Genomic DNA, 24,464 nt, shown 5'->3' with positions numbered 1-24,464 from the left:
TGAATGTGTCAGAGCAAAGTGACAGACCCTATGGTTTAAAAGAGGTAATTCTGAGTCTGGATTCTCAATGTAGATCCTCACCAATCTCCCTGCTTTCTCTTTTCCCTCTCAACCACTGTCCCCTGATACCATTTATCCAGGTTTACAACTACTGTGGCCTCAGTCATCCTGACTTTGCCAAATAGTCCCACAGGTGTCTGTGATTCTACTCTGTATCTGTCTAGGGAGCAGAGACACACGCATCCAGCAGAAGGCATGACAGGAGCAAGGGCCTACCATCTGTGATTCAACTCTGTGTCTGTCTAGGGAGCAGAGACACATGCATCCAGCAGAAGACATGACCGGAGCAAGGGCCTACCATCTGTGATTCAACTCTGTATCTGTACAGGGAGCAGAGACACACGCATCCAGCAGAAGACATGACCGGAGCAAGGGCCTACCATCTGTGATTCAACTCTGTATCTGTACAGGGAGCAGAGACACACGCATCCAGCAGAAGACATGACAGGAGCAAGGGCCTACCATGGGAGGCAGGGACTCACTATGACCCCTCAGATCTGGCCCCTTCCAGCACAGCGTGAAGCCTGTGGCCAAGCTCACGACTGCCTCAGCACACACACCAGGCCTGTCATAGCCTCACGAGTCCTTCAGGGAACCAAATGACAAAATTCTCACCAATCAAATGGGAGCAAAAATTGTATTTGCTGTGACAAAGCCACTGCCTTTTTTATTTTTTCAAAGATTTATTTATTTATTTGAAAGACAAGAGTTACAGAGAGAGAGAGAGAGAGAAAGAGAGTGATCTTCCATCTGCTGGTTCACTCCCAAGATGGCCACAACAGCCAGTCCCGCACCAGGCCAAAGCCAGGAGCCAAGAGCTTCATCAGGGTCCTGGGTGGCAGGGGCCCAAGCACTTGGGCCATCATTCACTGCTTTCCCAGACTCATCAGCAGGAAGCTGGATCAGAAGTGGAGCAGTCAGGAAATGAACTGGTACTCATATGGGATGCCAGTGGCTTAACCCACTGAGCCACAATACCAGCCCCAAGGCCAATGGAAGTGTCTCCCACGAACCTTTTTACTTCCTATGGGATAATCCAGGTTGTGCAGCTAGTAATATCTCAGGACAGAAGTCAGAAAACTATCGCCTTTAAGCCAAATCCATGCCTCTACTCAAAAGCTAAAACGGGACTTGACTTTTTTTTTTTTTTTTTTTTTTTGACAGGCAGAGTGGACAGTGAGAGAAAGAGACAGAGAGAAAGGTCTTCCTTTGCCGTTGGCTCACCTCCAATGGCCGCCGCGGCTGGCACGCTGCGGCCGGCACACCGTGCTGATCCAATGGCAGGAGCCAGGTACTTCTCCTGGTCTCCCATGGGGTGCAGGGCCCAAGCACTTGGGCCATCCTCCACTGCACTCCCGGGCCACAGCAGAGAGCTGGCCTGGAAGAGGGGCAACCGGGACAGAATCTGGTGCCCCGACAGGGACTAGAACCTGGTGTGCCGGCGCTGCAAGGTGGAGGATTAGCCTAGTGAGCCACGGTGCCGGCCCTAAATTTTTATTTATTTTCATTTTATTTGAAAGGCACACAGAGAAATCTCTATCAGCTGATTCACTCTCCAAAGCAACAGCCAGGGCTGGGCCAGCCTGAAGCCAGGCACCCAGAACTCAATCCAAGTCTCCCGTGTGAATGGCAAGAACCCAACTACTGGAGCCAACACCTTCTGCCTCCCAGGTGCACATCAGCAAAAAGCTGGGTTGGAAACACAGGCGGTGGGACTCGAACAAGGCACACCAATATGGGATGCAGGAATCCCAAGAGAAATCAACCGCTGCACCAAATGCCTGCCCCTGGATTTTACATTTTTAAATGGTTAAGAAAAATTAAAGAATAATAATGTTTCATGCAAGAAGGGGGAGAAAGAAAGGGAGGGGAGGAAGGAAATATCATTTTTTCTTAGAACTGTTTCTACAAATCACACTGAATCTGTTAAAAACTAAAAAAAAATTTTTTTAAAGAGAAAAAAGGACACTTAAATTTCAGTGTCCATAAAGATTTTACTAGAACATAGGCCACATGCATTCATTGATGTATATCTACAGCTGCTTTGAGATTCCAACAGAAGAAATGAGGAGTTATGTGGAGGTCTTTATAGGAAATGTTCGCCAACCTCTGCCCTAGGATGGTGGCGCAGTGGCTGTGCAGAAGCTCCTTCCTGTAGGAAACAGAGCTGCCTGGCAGACCTCCACCTTGGCGCTGTCATGTGGGGTCAGCGAGTACATGTTCTAAGTTATTGCTGCTTGGGGTCTCTCCATTAACAGCCGCTTGGCTTTCCTCTAATATGCCATTCTTGTCCAGAATGTTACAAGTCTTCCAAATTCTGAAACAGCACATAAGATACAGTAGATTCTCAGTGACCACATAACAATTTGATTAAATATCGTCTTACCTAGTAGAATTCTTGAACATAGATGTAATCTGACCTCATATCCACTTTCTTGTGTCTCTAAGGCCTAGTCATGTCCCCAAACATGCTCTAAAACTTTCACGTCACACTTTCACAGTCATATTTATTAATGCCTTTCATTAAGCCTGAGGATCTAATACTGGTTTCCAAAAAATGGATTTTGATCTTTTATAAATTTTTAATTTCTTTTGCTAAGAAACCCACTGCTATGTCTGATAGCAGTTACATTACTACCAATAAGTATGCAGTGCAATGCAGGGGCCAGTGTTCTGGCATAGTGGGTGCCAGTTCCTTTCCTGGCTGCTCCACTTCCGATCCAGCTCCCTACTAATGGCCTAGGAAAAGCAACAGAGGATGGCTAAGGTGCTTGGGCCCCTGCTGCCCACGTGGGAGACCTGGAAGAAGCTCCTGGCTCAGGCTTTGGCCTGGTCTAGCACCGGCCATTGTGGCTACCCAGGGAGTGAGCCAGCAGATATGTGACTCTGACTTTCAAAATAAATTAATAAATCTTTGGGGGGGGAGGTACAATGCAAAAAAAATCTGCTCCCATGTTAAAAGTGTAGTTAGTTATAATTCCCCTGTCACCACTAATTCAGTACTCATTCAATAAAATACAGAGTCATAATTCAGGCAAATCAGAGGTGCACACGCAAGCCATCCCTCCACTGGACACTGAGGTCTATTTTGTCACTGAGTGTAAACACACGTAGGGTCTTCTCACTTTCTTCAAATCCACTGCTTTTCATGGATCATGCAGGGTTCTCTGTACTAAAATCTGATCTTAAATCTCATCACAGGGACCAGTGCTATGGTGTAGTGGGTAAAGCTGCCGCCTGAAGTGCCAGCATCCCACATGGGCACCAGTTCGAGTCCCGGCTGCTTCACTTCCCATCCAGCTCTGTTATGAACTGGGAAAGCAGTAGAAGATGGCCCAAGTGCTTGGACCCCTGCACCCACCTGGGAGACCTGGAAGAAGCTCCTGGCTCCTGGCTTCCAATCAGTGCAGCTTCAGCCGTTATGGCAAGTTGGGGAGTGAACCAGCGGATGGAAGACCTCTCTCTCTCTCTGCCTCTCCTTCTCTCTCTGTGTAACTCTGTCTTTCAAATAAATAAATAAATAAACCTTTTAAAAAATCTCACCATAACTCTGGAGTAGCTCTCCCTTTAACTTAAACAGATATCCTGAACCATTCGTGTTTATATTTAAATTGGCTTGGATGTGTACTGCCCAAAGGCTGAAACTGTAAATATTTCATGCAGTATCTTCTCTTTCTGATTACTATGTCTAGCCCTTTGAGTTGTTCCTAGAGGAATATTTTTAAAACTTCTGAAATAGAGCAATACAACATTCTCTGCTTACAAATTTAATTCAAGATCATCATTTCAGTAAGTAGGCTCTACAGAAAGATGCTTTCAAAGTACAGAGGTAAAAGATTCAATTATCATACAGTTTAGGAAATTTTCTCTGAATTTCTGTGAGGTGGAGAATTAAAGAAAGGAAAAGACAACATATGCTGTGATAGGGTCCAATTCAAGGAGCAAGTGAGGCCGGCACCGCGGCTCACTAGGCTAATCCTCCACCTCACGGCGCCGGCACATTCCCTGGATAGGCAGGGAAGTCACGACATACAGGGTCAGACGGGGAACATCAAGGAAACTGCTAAAGTGGATTCAACACGGTGACAGAAACTAAACAGAGAAAAATGTGACCTACAAAATGTGGGTACATTCTTTCTGTTCCTTACAAATGCAAAGAGAGAACAAACCAGGCATGAGAAAAGAAAGACATGGGTTTAGAAACCACTGGGAAAGAAGGGGAAGAGGGCAGCTAAACAGTGTTTTCTAAAAGAGAAGAGTTGGTGGGAGAGCAGACCGAACTGTTGGAGGAAATGGCAGAGACAGACTAGAACATTTTGAAAGGTGAGCCACTGCTTGTAGCATGCTGCACTGTAACTTGTCTTCATTTAAACAGGCGCTGCCTGATGAACCCTTAAGCGTGTAAGGACTGATGTCTCCAGATACGAGTGCTGTGGGCTGAGACACACAACCATCAGTCACAACTCACACTGGAAATAAGTCACACAATTCAGTCTGAAACACACGGGAGGTCAGGGCTGAACCATACAACCCAGAGCAACTTATGCCTGTCCCCAACTGCAACTTAAACTTGGGCTGGTACTGTAGAGGCTGGGCTAAGTGCAGACGCACAGCAGGCACTGGAGGAGGAAGGCCCTTTCGGTGGCCACTGCCCTGACACCCTGCTCCTGGATCCACAGTCCATTGCCCAGCGAGGAGGAATGACCCTCAACCCAGATTTGGTTCCTCGGTTGGAGTGATGATCGGATACACAGGTGAAGAGGGTACAAAATAGCTTACTTCCAAACGTGGCCTCAGAGCAAGGGAAAGAGAGCAGCCTGGGCCCTTGGTGATCGCTGCGGAACAGCGCTGGGCTGCCCATTGCCCTATGTACTTTGTTTTATTTTTTTTTTTTTAAGATTGATTAATTTATTTGAAAGTCAGACTCACACAGAGAGAGAAGGAGAGGCAGGGAAAGAGAGAGAGAGAGAGGACTTCCATCTGCTGGTTCACTCCCCAATTGGCCTCAATGGCCAGAGATGCGCCAATCTGAAGCCAGGAGCCAGGAGCTTCTTCCAGGTCTCCCAAGCAAGGACTTGGGCCATCTACTGCTGTTTTCCCAGGCCATAGCAGAGAGCTGGATCAGAAGTGAGGCAGCCAGGACTGGAACAAATGCCCATATGGGATGCTGGTACTGCAGGCAGCAGCTTTACCCACTATGCCACAACGCCAGACCCTGCCCTATGTACTTTGAACTTCCCACCAGCACCAAGGAAGGGAACACATGAGCTTTCTCAGAAGTTTGCCCAGATGTGAGGCATAAGGAGAACAAAAATGGGTGAGGCTTGGAATATGTATGCAAACATTAAAAATGAATTCAGACCCAGAGCCAGCATTGTGGCTCAGGGAGTTAAGATGCTGCCTGCAATGCTGGGCACCATTTCAAGTCCCAACTACTTGACTACCTCCCTGCTAAGGTGCTTGGGAAGGCAGCAGAAGATAACCCAAGTACATGGGCCCCTTCCATCCATGTAGAAGACCTGGCTGGAGTTCCAGGATCCTGACTTCAGCCAGGCCTGGTCTAGCCCTAGCTGTTGCAACCATCTGGGGAGTGCACCAAGGGATAGAGGATCTCTCTCTAACTTTGCCTTTCAAAAAAATAAATATATTTTTAAAAGTTAATTCAGTTCTATTATAAGATATAGAATCACATGTTCAACACATTTCAATAGAAAACCAAAAATTAAAACAATAAGTGAGAGGAAGGCCACCACTTAGGACACCTACATCCCATGCTGGATGCCTAGATTTAAATCCTAGATTCACTTTCCATTCCAGAGTCCTGCTCATATGTACCCTGAAAGGCAGCAGTGACAATTTAAGTAGTTGGGTCCTGGGGCCAGCACTGTGGCATAGCAAGTAAAACTGCCACCTGCAGTGCCGGCATCCCATATGGGCGCCAGTTCCAGTCCTGGCTGCTCCACTTCCCACCCAGCTCTCTGCTATGGCCTGGGAAAGCAGCAGAAGATGGCCCAAGTCCTTGGGCCCCTGCGCCCACTTGGGAGATCCAGAAGAAACTCCTGGCTCCTGGCATTGGATCAGCACAGCTCTGGCCATTGCGGCCAACTGGGGAGTGAACCAGCGGATGGAAGACTTCTCTCTCTCTGCCTCTCCTACTCTGTTTTTCAGATAAGATATAGATATGCAGGTCCAGTAAGCCCAAAGGTACTTAATAGATTTGATCAGAAAAGATCATCTCCATAATCATACTTAAAAAAAAGGACAAAGTAGGCCGGCGCCGCGGCACCAGCACACCGGATTCTAGTCCCAGTCGGGGCGCCAGATTCTGTCCTGGTTGCCCCTCTTCCAGGCCAGCTCTCTGCTGTGGCCCGGGAATGCAGTGGAGGATGGCCCAAGTACTTGGGCCCTGAACCCCATGGGAGACCAGGAGAAGCACCTGGCTCCTGCCTTCGGATCAGCGCGGTGGCCGGCCACAGAACGCCGGCTGCGGCGGCCATTGGAGGGTGAACCAACGGCAAAGGAAGACCTTTCTCTCTGTCTCTCTCTCTCTCTCTCACTGTCCACTCTGCCTGTCAAAAAAAAAAAAAAAAAAAAAAAAAAAAAAAAAAAAAAAAAGGACAAAGAGAGAATCTTAAAAACAGCAAGAAAAAATGTCTGAGAAAAATGTCAAGTCATTTTTAAGGGAATCCTTACTACATGAATGGCAGACTCCTTGGCTGAAACTTTATAGACCAGGAGAAAATGGGATAAAACATTCAAAGTCCAAAGACTACTATACCCAGCACAGTTATCTTGCAGAAGTTAAGAAGAAATATTTTCCATGGCAAGCAAAAACCGAAGGCACTCATCACCACCAAACCAGCCCTACAAGATATGTTGAGGGAGTCCTCCATTAAAAGTGAAATAATGGGGGTGGGCACTCTGGCACAGCAGATTAAACCATTACTTGGGATAGCCCTATCTGAAGCACTTGGGATAGAGTTCCATCTCCACTTCTGATCCAGATTCCTGCTAATGTGCCTGGGAGGCAGCAGATGAGGGCTCAAGTACTTGGGCCTCTGCCACCCATGTGGGAGACCTGGATGGAGTTTCAGGCTCCTGGCTTCAATCTGACCCAGCCCTTGCTGTTACGGGCAATTGGGGAGTGAATCAGCAGATGAAAGATAACTTCCTCTTTCTGTCTCTCCTTATTTCTCTCACTCTGCCTTTCAAATAAATAGAAAATAATTTCAATGAGAAGTAACTCTCATCATGCAAAAGTATAATCTCAACAGTAAAGCAGATACAGAAAAGAGAAAGAGAAGAAAATTTAATGATTCATATTTTATTTTTATTTTTTTCCTGAGTTTTATTTAGTTAAGGCTTCATATTTAGTGAAGTGTTTTTTCATGTATATTAATTATGAATATAGTTTTATATTTGTTTTCCTATACTCATTAGATTTTTATATAAACATTATGTTGGTCTTTCAAAATGAATTGGAAAATATTTGATCCTTCTCTATTACTGAAAGAATATATTATTGTGCTATCATTTCTTCTTTGAATAAAGAAAAGTTCATTTTCAACTCACCACTGAAACTATTTGGCCCTTTAGTTTTTCTCTGGGGAAGATTTTTTTAAATGAATTTAATTTCTTAAACACATATGAGACTATTCAAATGTTTTTCTTCACGTTAGTTTTCTAAATTTTTTTTTAAATATGTGCATTTCTGTAAGTTTCCAAAATTGTTGGCATAAAATTGTTTAACATTCTTTTCCTTTTTTTTTTTTTTAAGATTTATTTATTTATTTGAGAGGCAGAGGCAGAAGCAAAGAGAGAGGTCTTCCATCTGCTGGTTCATTCCCTAAATGGCCACAATGGCTGGAAAGGGGCCAATCCAAAGCCAGGAGCCAGGGGCTTCTATGTGGTCTCCCACACAGGCGCAGGGGTCCAAGCACTTGCCTCTACTGCTTTCCCAGGCCATAGCAGAGAGCTGGATCAGAAGTGGAGCAGCTGGATCCCAAACCAGCACCCATATGGGATGCTGGCACTGCAGGTGGTGGCTCTACCCACTATGCCACAGTGCCAGGCCCTAACATTCTTTTTGAAAAATTAAAAATACAGCCATCTATAATACTATAATCCCACTATTGGGTATATATCCAAAGGGAATGAAATAGTCTATTGAAAAGGTATATGCACTCCCATGTTTATTGCAGCACTGTTCACAACAGGCAATATACAGAATCAACCTAAGCGTCCATCAATGGATGAATGGATAAGTAAAATGCAGTAAACACACATAATGTGACATTATTCAGCCACAGAAAAGGCTGAAATCCTGTTGTTTGCCAACAACATAGATGAACCTAGATGACACTATGCCAGGTAAAATAAGCCAGAGACATACAGACACCACATGATCTCACCCATTTGTGGACTCCAAAATAAAGTTAATCTCATACAAGTTTATAGTGCAACAGTGGTTACCACAGAGTGGGGAGGTAGGTAAGGAGAGAGTAATCAATGATATAATGTTACAGTCTGCTAGGAGGAGCAGCATCTGGTGCTCCATTGAACAGCAGAGTGACTATGGTTGACGGTAATGTATTATATATTCCAAAACAGCCAGGAGAGGATTTTTCATGTTCTCCTCACAAAGAAATAATAAATGTTTGAGGTAACAGATATGCCAATTAGTTTAATCTGATATTACACAATGTATACATGTATTGAAATGACACATTATACCCCATGTATAATTATGTGTCAATCAAAAAGCAGAAGCTATTTTAAAATAATAAAAAAATAAATTCATTGCAGTACTGTTTGTGGTAGCTGGGAGGATGGACAAGTAAAACATGGTACATGAGTATATCAACATTACAGAACGCAATGTGACAGGTGGAAGTAATGAACTCAAAAAACACATTGCATGTGGATCAATTTTAAAAAAAAGAAAATTAAGTAGGATATAGAGTACAACATCACTTCCATAAACTAAAAATGCAATGTAGATGTTATAAATGTGACAAAAATTCAAGGATGAATAACAAACAAGCCTCTGGGAAGGAGAGAATGCATACAGGGATAGGCTTACAAGGAATAAGTAACAGGACGCTTACAGACATCGATGATGACACTGACCCCAACTAAGACTGCCACTAACTCAATCTCCTGCACATGGGGTATAAAAACTTTCTGTAAAATATCAAAACACATAAGTTAGTCAGAAAGAAGAAGTTATGTTGTACTAGCCAAGTAGGATTAAAATATTCACGGCACCCTCAAAGTCAACGGTTGGAGGGGAGGCACAGGGATATTATAAAATAAGCCCAGCTTGGGGCCAGCACTGTGGCGCTGCGGGTTAAGCACCTGCCTGTGATGCCAGCATCTCATATGTGCACCAGTTTAAGACCCAGCTGCTCTGCTTCCAATCCAGCTTCCTGCTCATGTGCCCAGGAAGGCAGAAGAGAGCCCTGCGACCCACGGGGGAGGCTCAGACGGAGTTTCAGGTTTTTGGCTTCGGGCAGCCACTTGGAGAGTGAACTGGCAGATGGGAGATCAATCTCTGTATCACTCTGTGTTTCAAATAAAACAAGCCCAGCCCTAGAGGTCAGTTCTGAGGCACGAAGGGAAGAGAGAAAATGTAAAGACACCAGTGGGCACAAGTATGATCCACAATAATTTTTAAAGGCAGCAGATCCATCAGTGTTTGGATGCATAAGAACAAGGATCTAAGTCCTCAGTGACATAAAATGTTTTAGGGAAATGAGAAAGAATCAAGAAATCGGGATCTTTGATGATGTGTGCTATGGACATAACTCAAGGTACTAATAACTGTAGTACTTTCTAAAATGTCAGGCAAAGGAGGCACTGGGATGGTACAGAAGTGGGGACAGCATTTGTATACGTAAGAGGACAGTGTCATTGTATCCAAGCGTCTCTGAAAGCTCAGAACGAGCTCAGAACGTAGCGGAGTCCTCAGAATGGCATTTCAACGTGGCCACCTCTGCCGGCACCAGCAGGGTTCTGTTGTGTGATCTGCTCCTGGCTCCCTACCTACCTGAGCAGCTCTGACTTGAGACTTCACCAGCCAACACACACGGCTCTGCTCCCAGCTCCAAGTTAAAGACAACTTCTGGTCTGGGAACACGACACCCTGTTAGCAAGAAATGACAGAAGACTTCATTCAGCAGCTATATCATCAGGCATGCCATTTTGCTTTCCAGAAAAGCTCTCTGGAAAGAAACGTGTATTCACAATACTACCCCCTGCCCCGCCAAAAAAAAAAAAAAGGATTCTTGAGAACATGGAACAAAATAAGGACAGAACTATGAGACACTTCCATGCCCTGCGATAATTACAAGGCCCACATACCTCAGAAAACCCAGAGAGTTCAGAGAGTCCACTGAGATACACTCAGCAGGTGCAGCCTGTTACGTGCCCACCCCACAGAGCTGTGCTCACCCACGGAGACCAGGTTGAAATAGTTCTCCAGCGTCACGTCTCTGTACAGGCTTTTCTGGGCAAGATCCAATCGCTGCCACTCCTCCCTGCTGAAGTCCACAGTCACATCCTTGAAAGACACTGATTGCTATGAAAAACAGAGTCCTATTCAATATGAAGGATCAAGATTACAGGATGAGAACAAGATATTTAGGATCTTATTTCTAATATAAGGCTATATATATATATATATATATATATATATATATATGTTCCCACTAAACCCCTACATGTCATGTTGTTATTTTGAAGAAAGACATAATCTTACTAAAGTTAACATGTTATTCCTTCCTCCACCTCCAGTAAAAATAAGGGGTAAAAATCTCTGAGAGGGGGAAGATCTGGGTAGGGAGGTAGCTAGGGAGTGGCTAGGAGCTAAGGACTGCGACACCCAAGCCACACACACTACCCAAATCCCATCTGCTTCTGGCCAGTGTGGCATGACTGAAGGCTCAGCATGCCCACTCCTCACCAGGCAGCTAAGTCTCACTTTCCATCAGGTAGCCAACACCATGACACCTTCCTGGAGGCCACCACGTGTGCTGCAGCCCCACCCAAAACCCTGCCTCCTTTGAACATTCAAGCAGACTCTTTCCCCAAGCACCAATTCTTATCCTCTAAAAGGATGACCCCAGCCTGGGTAGGAGCAATTAGCTCTCATGAGGTTGCTTGCACTCAAGTCTGAGTTTGTACTGTCCCTTTGTCTTTCAATAAATCCTGCTTTTCTGCTCACCTCTAAATAAATACACAGGGGCCGGCACTGTGGTACAAGACATTAATCCTCCGCCTGCAGTGCCAGCATCCCATATGGGCACTAGTTCTAGTCTCTAGTCTTGGATGCTCCTCTTCTAATTGAGCTCTCTGCTATGGCCTGGGAAAGCAGTAGAAGATGGCCCAGGTGCTTGGGCCCCTACCCCACATAGGAGACCTGGATGAGCTCCTGGCTCCTGGCTTTGGCCTGGCCTAGCCCCAGCTGTGGTGAACACATAGAAAGGGAAACACCAGATGAAATCTCTTTCTCTCTCTCTGTCTAGCTCTCCTTGTCTCTCCCTGTAACTCTGCCTTGCAAATAAATATTTTTTTAAAAAATTAAAGATGTAAGTTAAGTTGAGGTCACAGAGAAGTCAAGTAGGTCCTTAATCCAGTATAACTGATGTCCTTCTAAGAAGAGGAACAGGAAGCCACACAGGGAGTGGATACCATGTGATCACAGATACAGAGAGAGAAGATGGCTATTCAGCATGAAGGCAGCTGGAGTTATGCAGCTGTAAGCCAAGGAATACCCGAGATTGCAGCAACCACTAGAAGGTAGAAAAGAGACCTGGTCCTGCCGATACCCTGATTTCAGACTTCTAGCCTCTAGGACTGCAAAACAATAAATTTCTGTAGCTTTAAGCCACCCCATTCATGGCAGTGCATTGTGACAGCCTGGAAAACTAACAAATACATAAAATACAAACACTAATCAAAAGCCAGCATCCCCTATCAGAGCAGCATCCAAGTCCCAAATGCTTCAGACTCAGCTGCCTGCTAATGCGCCTGGGAAAGCACTGAACGATGGCCCAGGCACATCCCCTGCTCCCACGTGGGAGATTCATATGGAGCTCCCAGCTCGTGGTTTTGGCCTGGCCCAGCCTGGGCCATGTGCAGCCCGTCTCGGGAATGAACCAGAAGATGGAAAATCTCTCTCCCCTAACCCCCACCCTTTGTCTCTGCCACTCTGCATTAGGAAGGAAAGGAAGGAGGGAGGGAGGGAGGAGGCATGACTATATTCTTACAAATCAGCTTCAGAGGAAGCAGAATTACCAGGGATATTACACAATGTCTTAGCTCAGATTGCTATAACAAAATACTGTAGACTGGAAGATTTAAACAACAAACATTTATTTCTCATCGTGGAGGCTAGAAGTCCAAGATCAAAGTGCCAGCAGATTCAGCGACTGGTGAGGACTCTTCCTGGTTTGTGGACAGCCACCTTCTTTCTCACAGCAGAGGGAGCTCTGCTTGCTTCCTGTTCTTAAAGGGCCTCTAACCCTGCTGGGAGGCTTCACTCTCATGACCTCATCCCAAAGGCCATCCCTTCAAACCAACAGATGAATTGAGGAACACAAATATTCACTTCATAAACATGATAAAGGGGTCAATTCATCAAGAATAGTATACTAAATACAGAGACACCACACAATAGAGCTGCAAAATACTTGAAGTAACAATTGATGGTACAAAAATGAGAAAGATTTCAACATCCCTCTCTAAACACTTGCTACAGTAACGAGATAAATCTCAATAAATTTAAAAGAACTGAAATCATAGGAATATTCTATGAACATGATGGATTCAAGCTAGAAATCAGTAAAAGAAAGATAACAGGAAAATCTCCAAGCACTTGGAAACCAAACACCACAACTCTAATAGCAAAGGAAGAATAAATGAATCATAAGGGAAGTCTTGAGGAAATAAAAAATTACAGTGAATTGAATGAAAATGAAAAATATCAAAATTTATGAGATGCAACCAAAGCAGTGGTAAGAAAAAAGTGACTTACTTCTCAAATCAAGATTCCACCTCAAGAAACTAGAAAGCGAAGATTAAGATAAACCCAGAGCAAGCAAAAAGAATGGAAATATTACAGATACAAGGCAGAAATCAATGAAATTGGAAGGATGAAAACAGAGCAAATCAGTACAAGGAAAAACAAACTGTATGGAAAGATCATTTATTGAACTTCATAAACATCTAAGACTGATACACCAAAAAAGAGAGAAAACATAAAAAACTAATATGAGGAATGAGACAGGAGATACCACTACACACCTTGCAGATATTAAAAGGATAATAAGGGAATATTATTACTATAGACTGAATCATATCCTCCAAAAATTAAAATGTTGAAGCTCTAATTCCCAGTGTTAGTGTATTTGGAGATTAGAGTTTTAAGAGGTAATGAAGATTAAAAGAGGTGATACGAGCGCAGTCCTAATTTGGCTGGTGGCCTTTTATGACAAGAAGAAAAGAAGACAGATCTCTCTCCGCAGGCATGCAGGCTAAGGAAAGGCGAGGTGACAACTCGGAGGAAAGGCAGCCAGCCACAAGCCAGGAAGAGCCCTCACCAGAACCTGACCATGCGTACGTACCCTCTGATCTCTGACTTCTGGCCTTCAGAACTGTGAGAAAACAAATTTCGGTTGTTTAATCCAGTCAGTCTATGGGACTTTATTATAGGAGTCCAAGCAGTCTAACATGACTTTGAACAATTCTACACACATAAATTTGACAAATAGATGAAAGGGATCGATTCCTCAGTAAATACAATCCACAACTCTCTCAATATTAAGTAGAAATTATGAGTAGCAATCAACTATTAAAGACATTGAGGGGCCAGTTCCATGGTGCAGCGGGTTAACGCCCTGGCCTGAAGCACCAACATCCCACATGGGCACTGGTTCAAGACCCAGCTGCTCCTCTTCCGATCCAGCTCTCTGCTATGGCCTGGGGAAGCAGTAGAAGATGGCCCAAGTTCTCGGGCCCCTGCACCCATGTGGGAGACCTGGCTTCAGACCATCCCAGCTCCAGCCACTGTGGCCATTTGGGAAGTGAATCAGAGGATGGAACACTTTTCTCTCTGTCTTTTCCTCTCTCTGTTTGTAACTCTACCTTTCAAATAAATAAAATCTTTAAAAAACACATTCCAATTCACTTTATGAAGCCAATTACTATATACTAAAACCAAGGCCAGTACTGAGAGAGATAAAAAGCAGTATCTCTCATAAACATGATATAAACACCCTTAACAAAATACTAGCAAATATAAAAACATAAAATCAATTATACAACATGACCTAGCAGGGCTTATTTTAAGGATGCAAGGTCAATTCAAAAGAAGTAAAATCACAGGGCCGGCGCCGCGGCTCAGTAGGCTAATCCTCCGCCTAGCGGCGCCGGCACACCGGGTTCTAGTCCCGGTCGGGGCGCCGGATTCTGTCCCGGTTGCCCCTCTTCCAGGCCAGCCCTCTGCTGTGGCCAGGGAGTGCAGTGGAGGATGGCCCAGGTGCTTGGGCCCTGCACCCCATGGGAGACCAGGAAAAGCACCTGGCTCCTGGCTCCTGCCATCGGATCAGCGCGGTGCGCCGGCGGCAGCGCGCCGGCCGCGGCGGCCATTGGAGGGTGAAACAACGGCAAAGGAAGACCTTTCTCTCTGTCTCTCTCTCTCACTGTCCACTCTGCCTGTCAAAAAATAAAAAAAATAAAAAAAATAAAAAAAAAAAATAAAAAAAAAAAAGTAAAATCACATGATCAGGTCAACTGATGCAGAAAAGCATTTGACAAAATTCAAAACACACTCATAATAAAACCTCAAGTTTGTTTGAGAGGATGATCCTTGGATAAGTCCCACTGACATTCGGTGGGATTCTGAGAATGCAAACTCTTGCAGCCCATCCCAGACTTTCTGTGTCAGAATTTGAATTCATATGCAAGTCAAGTGTGAGAAGCACTGCTCCCTAAGATAACAAGAGAAAACAAGGGTGCTGCTGAAGACGCTATTCTGACACCATCCATCAAGAATATTCTCAAACATCAAGAACTGGGTAAACTTTACCACAGAGGAGATACATGACTTGTTAGTAATACAAACCATACAGCCAGTGTCCACCATTGCCATCACAGTCAGGAAGAGCAGAAACAATTTTACAGTTCAAAGTTCATAACTGTGGGAAGCTATGTGACATATATATCTATATTCCAAACTAGACTTAGAATTGAGGTCTCCTTTATTTCCTCTGATTTTAGATTAATTTATCTATCCTTATCTACCTTACTATAAGCACTGTTAGAAGCCTCTTAAAATCCACTAGAAAATAACAGAAAGCAACAAGTAAATAGGCAAACAAATAAGAACTCACCAGGGACTCGTTCATTTTTGGCTCTTCTGGGAAAGAGGCAGAGATCTGAGAAAACAGATGGGCAGAGGTACAGATGAGAGCAGAAAGTGTGCTGCTACCACATACACACACACACACACACACACACACACGTCATTTAGTGCCCAGGTCTCTCTAAGCCAAAACTTTACATTTAATGCTACATTATTTAAAAAAATCCCATATGCACAAAGATTTGAATGTAGGAGTTTTATCATCACATGGCTAATACCAAAGAGGGCCAGAAGCACCTTGAAATCCAGTTAATTATAGACTACTTAAATATTTCATAGAATGTCCAAAGGATATACTGTAATATAAAATTAAAATACTATAGAAAAATGCCAAAATGCTAATTCAAAATTAAGATATACCAAGCAGTATGATTCCATTTGTATTATGCTATATATGTGTATATGTGTGTACATAACACATATAGAAATGCATTCATGCACAAAGAAAATATTATCTGGAAGGAAATTGCTACATGTTAACATATGATATAAGGTAATTTTCATGTTATATTATTTTTATTTGTCAGTTAAAGGGGAAAAAAATAAAATAATTGTTTGTAAGGAATACCTCTCAGTGATTTTACTCTGAGCTTCTGTGACCAGCCCACTCCAAGTAGTGAGAATATTTACAAAAGAAACCAAAAAAGCAAGCATTCTAGGCTTTTTACTGTTTTCCATTGTAAACAGTTGTTAAAAGAGAATTTCCAATAAAAAGTTGTCTTGGGTACAATGAAGTAAGTGAACGAGGTTCCAATCAAGAAGGAACCTTAAGCCTTTAGTTAAGTCACTGAGTAAGTCAGGCTGTTGTTTCCAATTCCTTTCATGGCAGTTTGTCTGACATTAAAAAAAAAAAAAAAGATGAATAATTAGTTCAAGAAATGTACATCTAGCCTCCACCTGGTTTCTATAATTAGAATTTTGCCGTATCTGCTTAATCATTCACACTCACAAATAAATTCATATACGGATGATATATCATACAGCATACATATGAGGGTATCTGGGCTGGGGGGCTCCCGGCTAGGCTTACTGCATGCATGGAAGAATTCAAAGGTGGAGGCATAAACCTGTACAAGAGAGCAGGATTTACTCAGAACAAAACAAAAGGGCAAACTCAAGAACCAAGCAGTGCATGAACAAACAGACAAAAAGGTCCCAAAGAAAAACTCCTTACCAAGGAAATAACACACAACAGTGAAAAGTCCCCTAAACAAAGTTAGGCTTTCCTTTTATAATCTCCAGAGCCATGGGCCAACGTCCAGGGCAGAGGCAGGGTCTGGGGCAGGACTAGAACACTGCCCATTTCCATGCTTTTTAGGAAATAAGGGAAGGGTCACAGATGAAATGCATGATGGGAGTGGGAGTGCCCTGTGGTAATTTACTATAATGACCTAAAGGTCACTGAGGGGAGGGGGAAACCCATCCTATGGCCAAGCTGGATATTTCCAGCCAGCACTGGTTCCAAGTTCCCACATGGTGGAACTTGTGGTTTCTACTACATGGGGTGGAGGTGGGGATGGGGCCAGGGCAAGGGTAGGGGGTGGTCCTTGGTGGTACATAGAAAGCAGGCCTAGACAGAAAGGGAGGCTTGAGTTGTGCACAGAAAGGAAAGTAAGTGTGGATACTGCACAGGAGACTTGTCACGTGGGCCCAGTCGAGCTGTCATATGGGCCAACTGCCACTGTTGCACTGCAGGAGCTGTCAAACCAGGGCCTGCCTGCAGCTGTCAATCACCAGCCCACATGTGGTAGTGAGGAGCTAGCTGTCCAAAGCCGTCGGGCCGCAGCTGTCCTAGCAGCTGTTCGGCCGTAGCTCTCCTAGCTACTTACATTCTCACAACAAAGGCTGGCAGACTACGCACTGCAAATTATGCCACTTTGGAATCGGGATTCTTCTGAACTAACAGCACTTTCAAAATGCAAGAAAGGCACTGTAATTTCCCCTTTTCTTCCTAAAAAGAGGAGATACAACTCCCAAAGGAAAGATGCCTCACTACAACAGGACAAAAGAAACATTCTTCTTTATTTTAAAAGTTTTATTTATTTATTTGAGAGGCAGAGAGAAAGAGAGATCTCTCATTTGCTGGTTCACCCCCTAAGTCTTCATAATGCTGGGGCTAGGTCAAGATCAAACCAGGAGTTAGGAATTCAATCCAGGTTTCCAACACAGGTGGCAGGAACCCAATTACTTGAGCCAGCATCACCACTGCCTCCTGGGGTCTGCATTAGCAAGAACCTGGGGAGTCAGGAGCCAGAGCTGAAAATGGAATGTGAGCATTTTAACAGCTAGGCTAAATGGCCACCCCAAGAATTATTCATTTTGAAAGATTTATTTATTTATTTGAAAGGCAGAGTGACAGGGGCTAGGGAAGAGGGAATGAGATGGAGACAAAGAGAGATCTTCCATCTACTGGTTCACTCCCTGAATGGCCACAATGGCCAGGGGTGGGCCAGGTCAAAGCCAGGAGCCAAGAACTCCATCCAGGTCTCTCACATGGGTAGCAAGGGCCCAAGTACTGAGGTCATCATCGGCTGGCTTTCCAGGTGCACTGGCAGGGAGCTGAATCAGAAGCAGAGGGGCCAAGATTTGAACTAGAGCTCTAGTAAGGGATGCTGGTGTTGTGTGTTGCTGTTTAAGCCACTGTGCCACAATGCCGGCCCCAAGACATTCTTTGATGAGGAGTCATAGCCAAGAGGATTTTGCACAAACATTGTTAAAATGATTTCTTATCTTCTTTTGGCTTCCCAACATCATTCATGTACTTTTTCATGACTTTTTTCCTTTCTCTTGCTACTTCGTCATCTCCTTATGAGGTTTCAATGTCATATGAAATTTGTATGCTTTTCTACCATTAATCTGTTTTAAATTAAATCTAATTCTCAGGCACACCCAAAACCTCTCTAAGCAAATAGAGCAGTAAAGTTCTGCCTCTCCTATATTCACGTACTTTTGTTGTTGTTGAACAATTTGTAAGTTGTGGATGTTGTGACATGTTGTAACCAAATGTATCACATAAATCTTCTGAAAGAGCATCAAGTCTAAGAAATTAATAATCCTATAATACTATTTTAATATTCAGCTCATACACAAGTTCCACAATTATTCTAAAAACACATCTTCTCTCTGTCTGGTTTGGAAGCAGGTTCCTTTCCATGCACTTCAATATTTCTCAATTAAATTTACCTTTAAAAAAAAAGATTTATTTATTTATTTATTTGAAAGTCAAAGTTTACAGAAACAGAGACAGAGTGAGAGCAAGAGCAAGAGAGATCTTCCATCTGCTGGTTCACTCCCCAAATGGCCTCAATGGCTGGAGCTGGACCAGTGCAAATCCAGGATCCAGGATCTTCTTCCAGGTCTCCTACACAGGTGCAGGTGCCCAAGGACTTGGGCCATCCTCTGCTGTTTTCCCAGGCATGTTAGCATGGAGCTGGAGTAGAAGTGGAGCAGCTGGGTCTCAAATTGGCACTCATACAGGATGCTGGCATCGCCGGCAGCAGCTTTACCCACTCTGCCACAACGCTGGCCCCTAAACTTACTTTTGCGTTTATTTTTATATTAGATGTGTCCATTTATATTTTCTAATAGAAGTAAAATTTGTGGCTACTTGTTAATTTTTTGTTGCAACATAACTTATACAGAGTATATAAGTATTAGGAACACAACTGGATGCATTTTTCATATTTTCCATGCTGTGCCTCTGCCACCCAAATCAAGACAGAGAATACTTCTAAAATTTCTGGAACCTGATAGGGAATAAAATTATCCCTTTTGAGACTGTAAAGAAAGGAAAAAGGGTCAGGCATTTCTGCTGCATTTCTAGTGTAGCTGAAACTTAGTGTAACCCAACACTGATGAAGGGGTTTCTCTTTCTTTGTGTAATTAACCCAGCCATTGATTGAAGGAATGGTAGAAATGGAATAGCAGAAGCCTATCCAGGAAATGACTGTCTCTGGCTGCTGATTTCCTGATGGAAATATACGATGCTACCTGGAGAGCAGTCCTGCCAAGAAATACAGAAAACAAAAGAACCTGAAAGTGATCAAACTTCTAAACCTACCATTAAATTAACTTAAATTTGGCCTGAGACTGCCTCTCTACCTACAGTCCCTACATAACCAACTGCAACCTTCTTTAATATGTAAACAAACCAAAACTTTCAGCCAATCACAAACAGCCAACTATTACAACAAACCCAAATAAGGCAGATGATCCATCATACCACACCTAAACAAGGGAGAAAGGTCTTTCATCCTCTGGTTCACTCCCCAAATGGCCACAACAGCCGGAGCTGGGCTGATCAAGAGCCAGGAGCTTCTTCCAGGTCTCCCACATGGGTGCAAGGGCCCAGGGACTTGGAGTGTCTTCTAGTGCTTTCACAGGCCATAGCAGGGAGCTGGATCAGAAGAGGAACAGCTAGGACTCAAATTAGCACCCATATGGGAGGCCGGCACCACAGGTGGAAGCTTAGCCTACTATGCCACAGTGCCAGACCCTAAAAGACATTTTTTAGATAATAAAGGAAATGTGACTAGACACTGAGTATGAAATAATAATAATGAGTTTCCATAACTTTTGTTAGGTGTGTAATGGTATGATGGTCTGACGAAAAGAAAAGCAGGTTCAAGTCAGCATTCCATATTGGAGTACTAGTTTCAGTCCTGGCTGCTCTGATTCTAATCCAGCTCCCTGCTAATGAACCCAGGAAAGCAGTGGATGATGACGTAAGGCGCTGCACCCCTTCTACCCTTGCAGGAGACACAGATGGAGCTCTGGATTCCTGGACTCTGCCTCACCCAATCCTGGTCATTGCAGCCATTTGCGGAGTAAACCAGCAGATGGAAGATTTCCTTCTCTCTGTCACGCTGCCTTTCAAATAAACAAATAAATATACAAATCTTTTAAAAGTTCACTTGGTCCTGCATGCTAAAGCATCTATATTGTCTGGGGTTTTGAAATGTTTTAAATTATTCAGCCAAAATGAAGTACGTGAAAAGGAAAAGGTGAAACCACACTGGCAGAGTGCTGAGCACTGCTGAGACTGGATGATGAGAGTCGGGGCTCATTATATCACTCTCTCTACACTGATGCATAGTTATGTTTTCTAGAATAAGTACTTTTTTTTTTTTTTTTTTTTTTTTGACAGGCAGAGTGGACAGTGAGAGAGAGAGAGAGAGAAAGGTCTTCCTTTGCCGTTGGTTCACCCTCCAATGGCCGCCGCTGCAGCCGGCGCACCGCGCTGATCCGATGGCAGGAGCCAGGAGCCAGGTGCTTTTCCTGGTCTCCCATGGGGTGCAGGGCCCAAGCACCTGGGCCATCCTCCACTGCACTCCCTGGCCATAGCAGAGAGCTGGCCTGGAAGAGGGGCAACCGGGACAGAATCCGGCGCCCCAACCGGGACTAGAACCCGGTGTGCCGGCGCCGCAAGGTGGAGGATTAGCCTATTGAGCCACGGCGCCGGCTAGAATAAGTACTTTTTTTTAAAATCTCTCCCACTACAGGGAACAGCCTTGGGGTGTGCAGTGTTTATGCTGGCAAACAGAATATGCTTTGGCTTAGCAAGTCCAGCTCTGAGAGGATTCCTGCTCCTGCTACTCTGTCTCCCCCCTCACGGGGAATGTCACTCATCCCAAGGCAGGATCCAGGACCTCCAGGACAAGCTCTCCTGAGCTGACGTGTTCTCACTGGCCCTCACCTCCTTGTCTCCTAGAACTCCAATCTTCCCAGGAGCCCAAAGCTGGGTGAACATCCAAAGACTGCCAGTCTGAAAAAGGGACCTGAAGGTTCAGCCAAGTAGTCTGACCTCGTGCTGGGCTGAAACACAAAAGGTCCAAGTGGAGACAGGGTAACAGAGAGTAAGAGCCGCGAGGCACAAGTGCAGGCCACTGCACCCAAAGTGGAGCAGGGTGGCTCAGGGAGCAAAAACAACATAGATCTGAAACTCAGCTCTTCCACGCTCCAGCTATGAGAACCTGAAGAATTCACTTCAATCTGTTTTCTGATCTTTACACTTAATTGGATAAACATAATACTTTTGAAAAGTACCCAGCCCATGTGTGACACATACACATTTACTAACACTGACTACTGTTACTATTACAAAATTAGTCATCCACACAGAATGCAATTCCTATGTCAGATATTATATGACTTCACCAGCCTTTCAAATTATCACCAACTGGGGCTGGTGCTGTGGCATAGGAGACTAAGCCTCTGCCTGTGGAGCCGACATCCCAGATGGGCTCCAGTTTGAGTCCTGGCTGCTCCTCTTCCAATCCAGCTCTCTGCTTGTGACCTGGAAAAGCAGTGGAAGATGGCCTAAGGGTTTGGGCCCATGTACCCAGGAGAGAGACCCAGCAGAAGTTACTGGTTCCTGGCATCAGATCAGCCCAGCTCTGGCCATTGCAGCCATATTGGGAGTGAACCAGAGGATGAAATACCTCTCTGTCTCCCTCTCTGTCTGTAACTCTGCCTCTCAAATAAAATCTTTAAAAAAAAAATTACCAACTGGACACTTGATTCTTCACTTTTACCCACTTCACTTATGGTTCAAGTATCCTGATAAGGAGCCAGCATTGTGGCCTGCAATGGCAACATTCCATATGGGTGCCAGTTTGAGTCCTGTCTGCTCCACTGCCAATCCAGCTCCCTACTAATGCACCTAGGAAAAGTGTGGAGGACGGCCCAAGTCCTTGGCTATGGCCTGGCCCAGCCCAGGCCATTGTGGCCATTTGGGCAGTGAACCAGCAGATAGAAGATCTCTATCCATCTCTCCTTCTCCCTATATATAACTCTGCCATTCTTTTAAGATTTGTTTATTTATTTGAAATGCAGAGTTACAGAGAGAGTGGAGAGACAGAGAGAAACAATCTTTCATCTGCTGGTTCACTCCCCAAATGGCTGCAACAACTGGGGCTGGGCCAGGCTGAAGCCAGGAGCCAGGAGCTTCTTCCAGGTCTCCCACGTGGGTGCAGGGGCCCAAGAACTTGGGCCATCTTCTACTGCTTTGCCAGGCTAAAGCAGAGAGCTGGATCGAAGTAGAGCAGCCGGAACTCAAATGGGCACCCATATGGGATGTCAGCACTGAAAGTGGCAGCTTTATCTGCTATGCCACAGCACTGGCCCCAATAAAATAAATCTTGAAAAAAAAAAAAAAAAAACACTAACCTGTTAAAACAGGTGCTCAATGAAATCAGAAAAGTCTAGTTTATAGCCACATGCACAGAGACCCCGAAGGTATGCAACTCCAAGGTGTGGATCAAAAATGCCAGTCGTGAACATCATGACCACATCACCAGTCAACGCACCTCATCTGTTAGGGACAAAAGCCCCCAGGCAGGACAATAAGGGACCAGGTTCTCTCTTACCTGGCCCGTTCCCTTACTATCTCTACTTTTGTCTCACTGAACTCTAATTCATTACTCTGGCAGCAAAAAAAAATCAAGGCAAATAGGCAGCAACAGAACTATAAAATGAACTTTCAAAGTGAGCAATTTGTATTTTATCTCTTCCATAATATGATGAATCAATCAAGAAAATCAAAATTCAGAAAAGACAAAGATTTGAAACATACAAGAACAAGCTAGAGTTAACATGGATGAAGAGAATTGTATATCATATAAACAAAATACACACTTTCTCATATCCACTGAACAAAGTTCACTGTGCAACTTGGCTTCAGAGTGTCTTGATAAATTTTAAAAAGTTGAGTGGCTGGCATTGTTGCGGTGGGTTAAGCTGCCACTTGCAACACGTGCATCCTATAATGGAGAGCTGGTTCCACTGCCAGCTGCTTCCCTTCCAATCCAGCTCCCTGCTAATGCCTGGGAATGCAGTGGAAGATGTTTCGAGTGCTTAGGCCCCTACCCACTTGGGAGACCCAGATGGAGTTCTGGGCTCCTAGATTCAGCCTGGACCAGCCCTGACCATTTCAGGGGAGTGAACCAGCTGACAGAAGATCTCTCTGTCTCTCCTATCATTCTGCCATTCAAATAAAAAAAAAATTAAAGTTGAGACTTGACATTTTCAGACAAAATAATGATTTAAAAAATAAGCAATCAAAATATCTCAATAATCTGGGGATGAAGCAACTCTCCTAAATAACTCAGGATTAAAGTAGGGCATCAAAATGAATTTATACGTTTCACGGATAAAGATGTAGAAAACCTTTACAACCCTAAATGCATCCAGTATAAAACTTAATAAAGGATAAAACAACAAATTACATCAAGGGGCGGGAGGAGGAAGCATCTAAAAAGGAAAAATTAAGAGTAAGGGATGCAAACAAAACCAAGAGCCAGTATTTCAAAACGTCCCATAAAATAAATCCTTGAGATACACGATTATAAGAGAAAGAATAATATATAAACATAATAGGAATGGCAAAGGAGCTACCAATCGGAATACGGTGGGATCAAAACAAAAATAAGTGGAAAATTGGATGCAACCCCCCAGCTGTATTTCAGAAATCCCCAGCAAATTATGCCATGATAACGAGTCAGACACGTGAAGTGCAGGCAGACCACTACGCATAGAGGAGAGAGGAAATCCGATAGGATCACTCACCCTCACACACCTCCCTTCTCGGTCCCCACAGTTACACTTCCCACACACCCGCCTCAGAGACCCCACAGGGCGCCTCACTGGACCGCACCTCCATCCTCACGGACCCCGCCAACCGCATCACCCCGCCCAGACCGACCATCCCAGGTCGCTGACTCCGGTGTTCCGTCCACATCCCGCCCTGTCGCTCAGGGCACGGCTCATCACGGACGTCAGAGGCCCCTCTTCACTCAGGGCACAGATGCTCAGCCCGGCACTCACCTGACCCTCACCCACGCAGTCTCATCTGCCCCGGGCGGCGACTACGGTCGCAGACGTTAGAACGCAACCCACTTCCTTTTTGTCATTCCCTCCCTGCCCCAGCTGGACGCGAGGCGGCGCGGCCTGCGTGTGCGCATGCCCAGAAAAGGCTTCACGG

General features: G+C 44.5%; 1 protein-coding gene and 1 long non-coding RNA gene across 9 annotated transcripts in view; both read right to left on the bottom strand.

The window, feature by feature from the left end:
- The window catches only part of ZNF484 (zinc finger protein 484), a 29,295-nt gene extending 4,838 nt beyond the window's left edge, over positions 1-24,457 (bottom strand). The window contains exons 1-5 of one of the 8 annotated variants that reach the window (XM_070050173.1): positions 24,308-24,440; positions 15,453-15,497; positions 13,686-13,715; positions 10,513-10,639; positions 10,109-10,204 (exon numbers count right to left, since the gene is read on the bottom strand). Coding sequence is in view for 3 of the 8 variants with exons in the window: in XM_051858946.2 (XP_051714906.2) it covers positions 10,109-10,204; positions 10,513-10,639; positions 15,453-15,497; positions 24,138-24,221 (352 nt within the window). In the remaining 5 variants the exon portion in view is untranslated. Of the gene's footprint in view, positions 1-10,108; positions 10,205-10,512; positions 10,657-13,685; positions 13,716-15,452; positions 15,498-24,137 lie in introns of all 8 variants that reach the window. The other 7 variants (XM_070050182.1, XM_017341989.3, XM_008256784.4 and 4 more) reach the window with 7 other exon arrangements.
- On the bottom strand, positions 20,422-22,644 carry LOC138844031 (uncharacterized). The gene is made up of 2 exons (XR_011379369.1): positions 20,959-22,644; positions 20,422-20,600 (listed from the first exon to the last, which is right to left on the bottom strand). It is a non-coding gene; the product is annotated as an uncharacterized lncRNA (long non-coding RNA).
- Positions 24,458-24,464: the final 7 nt, after the last annotated feature.

The sequence above is a fragment of the Oryctolagus cuniculus genome, chromosome 1 (assembly GCF_964237555.1).
Source record: "Oryctolagus cuniculus chromosome 1, mOryCun1.1, whole genome shotgun sequence".
Lineage (NCBI taxonomy): Eukaryota > Metazoa > Chordata > Mammalia > Lagomorpha > Leporidae > Oryctolagus > Oryctolagus cuniculus.
This window is presented reverse-complemented; position numbering and strand designations above follow the sequence as displayed.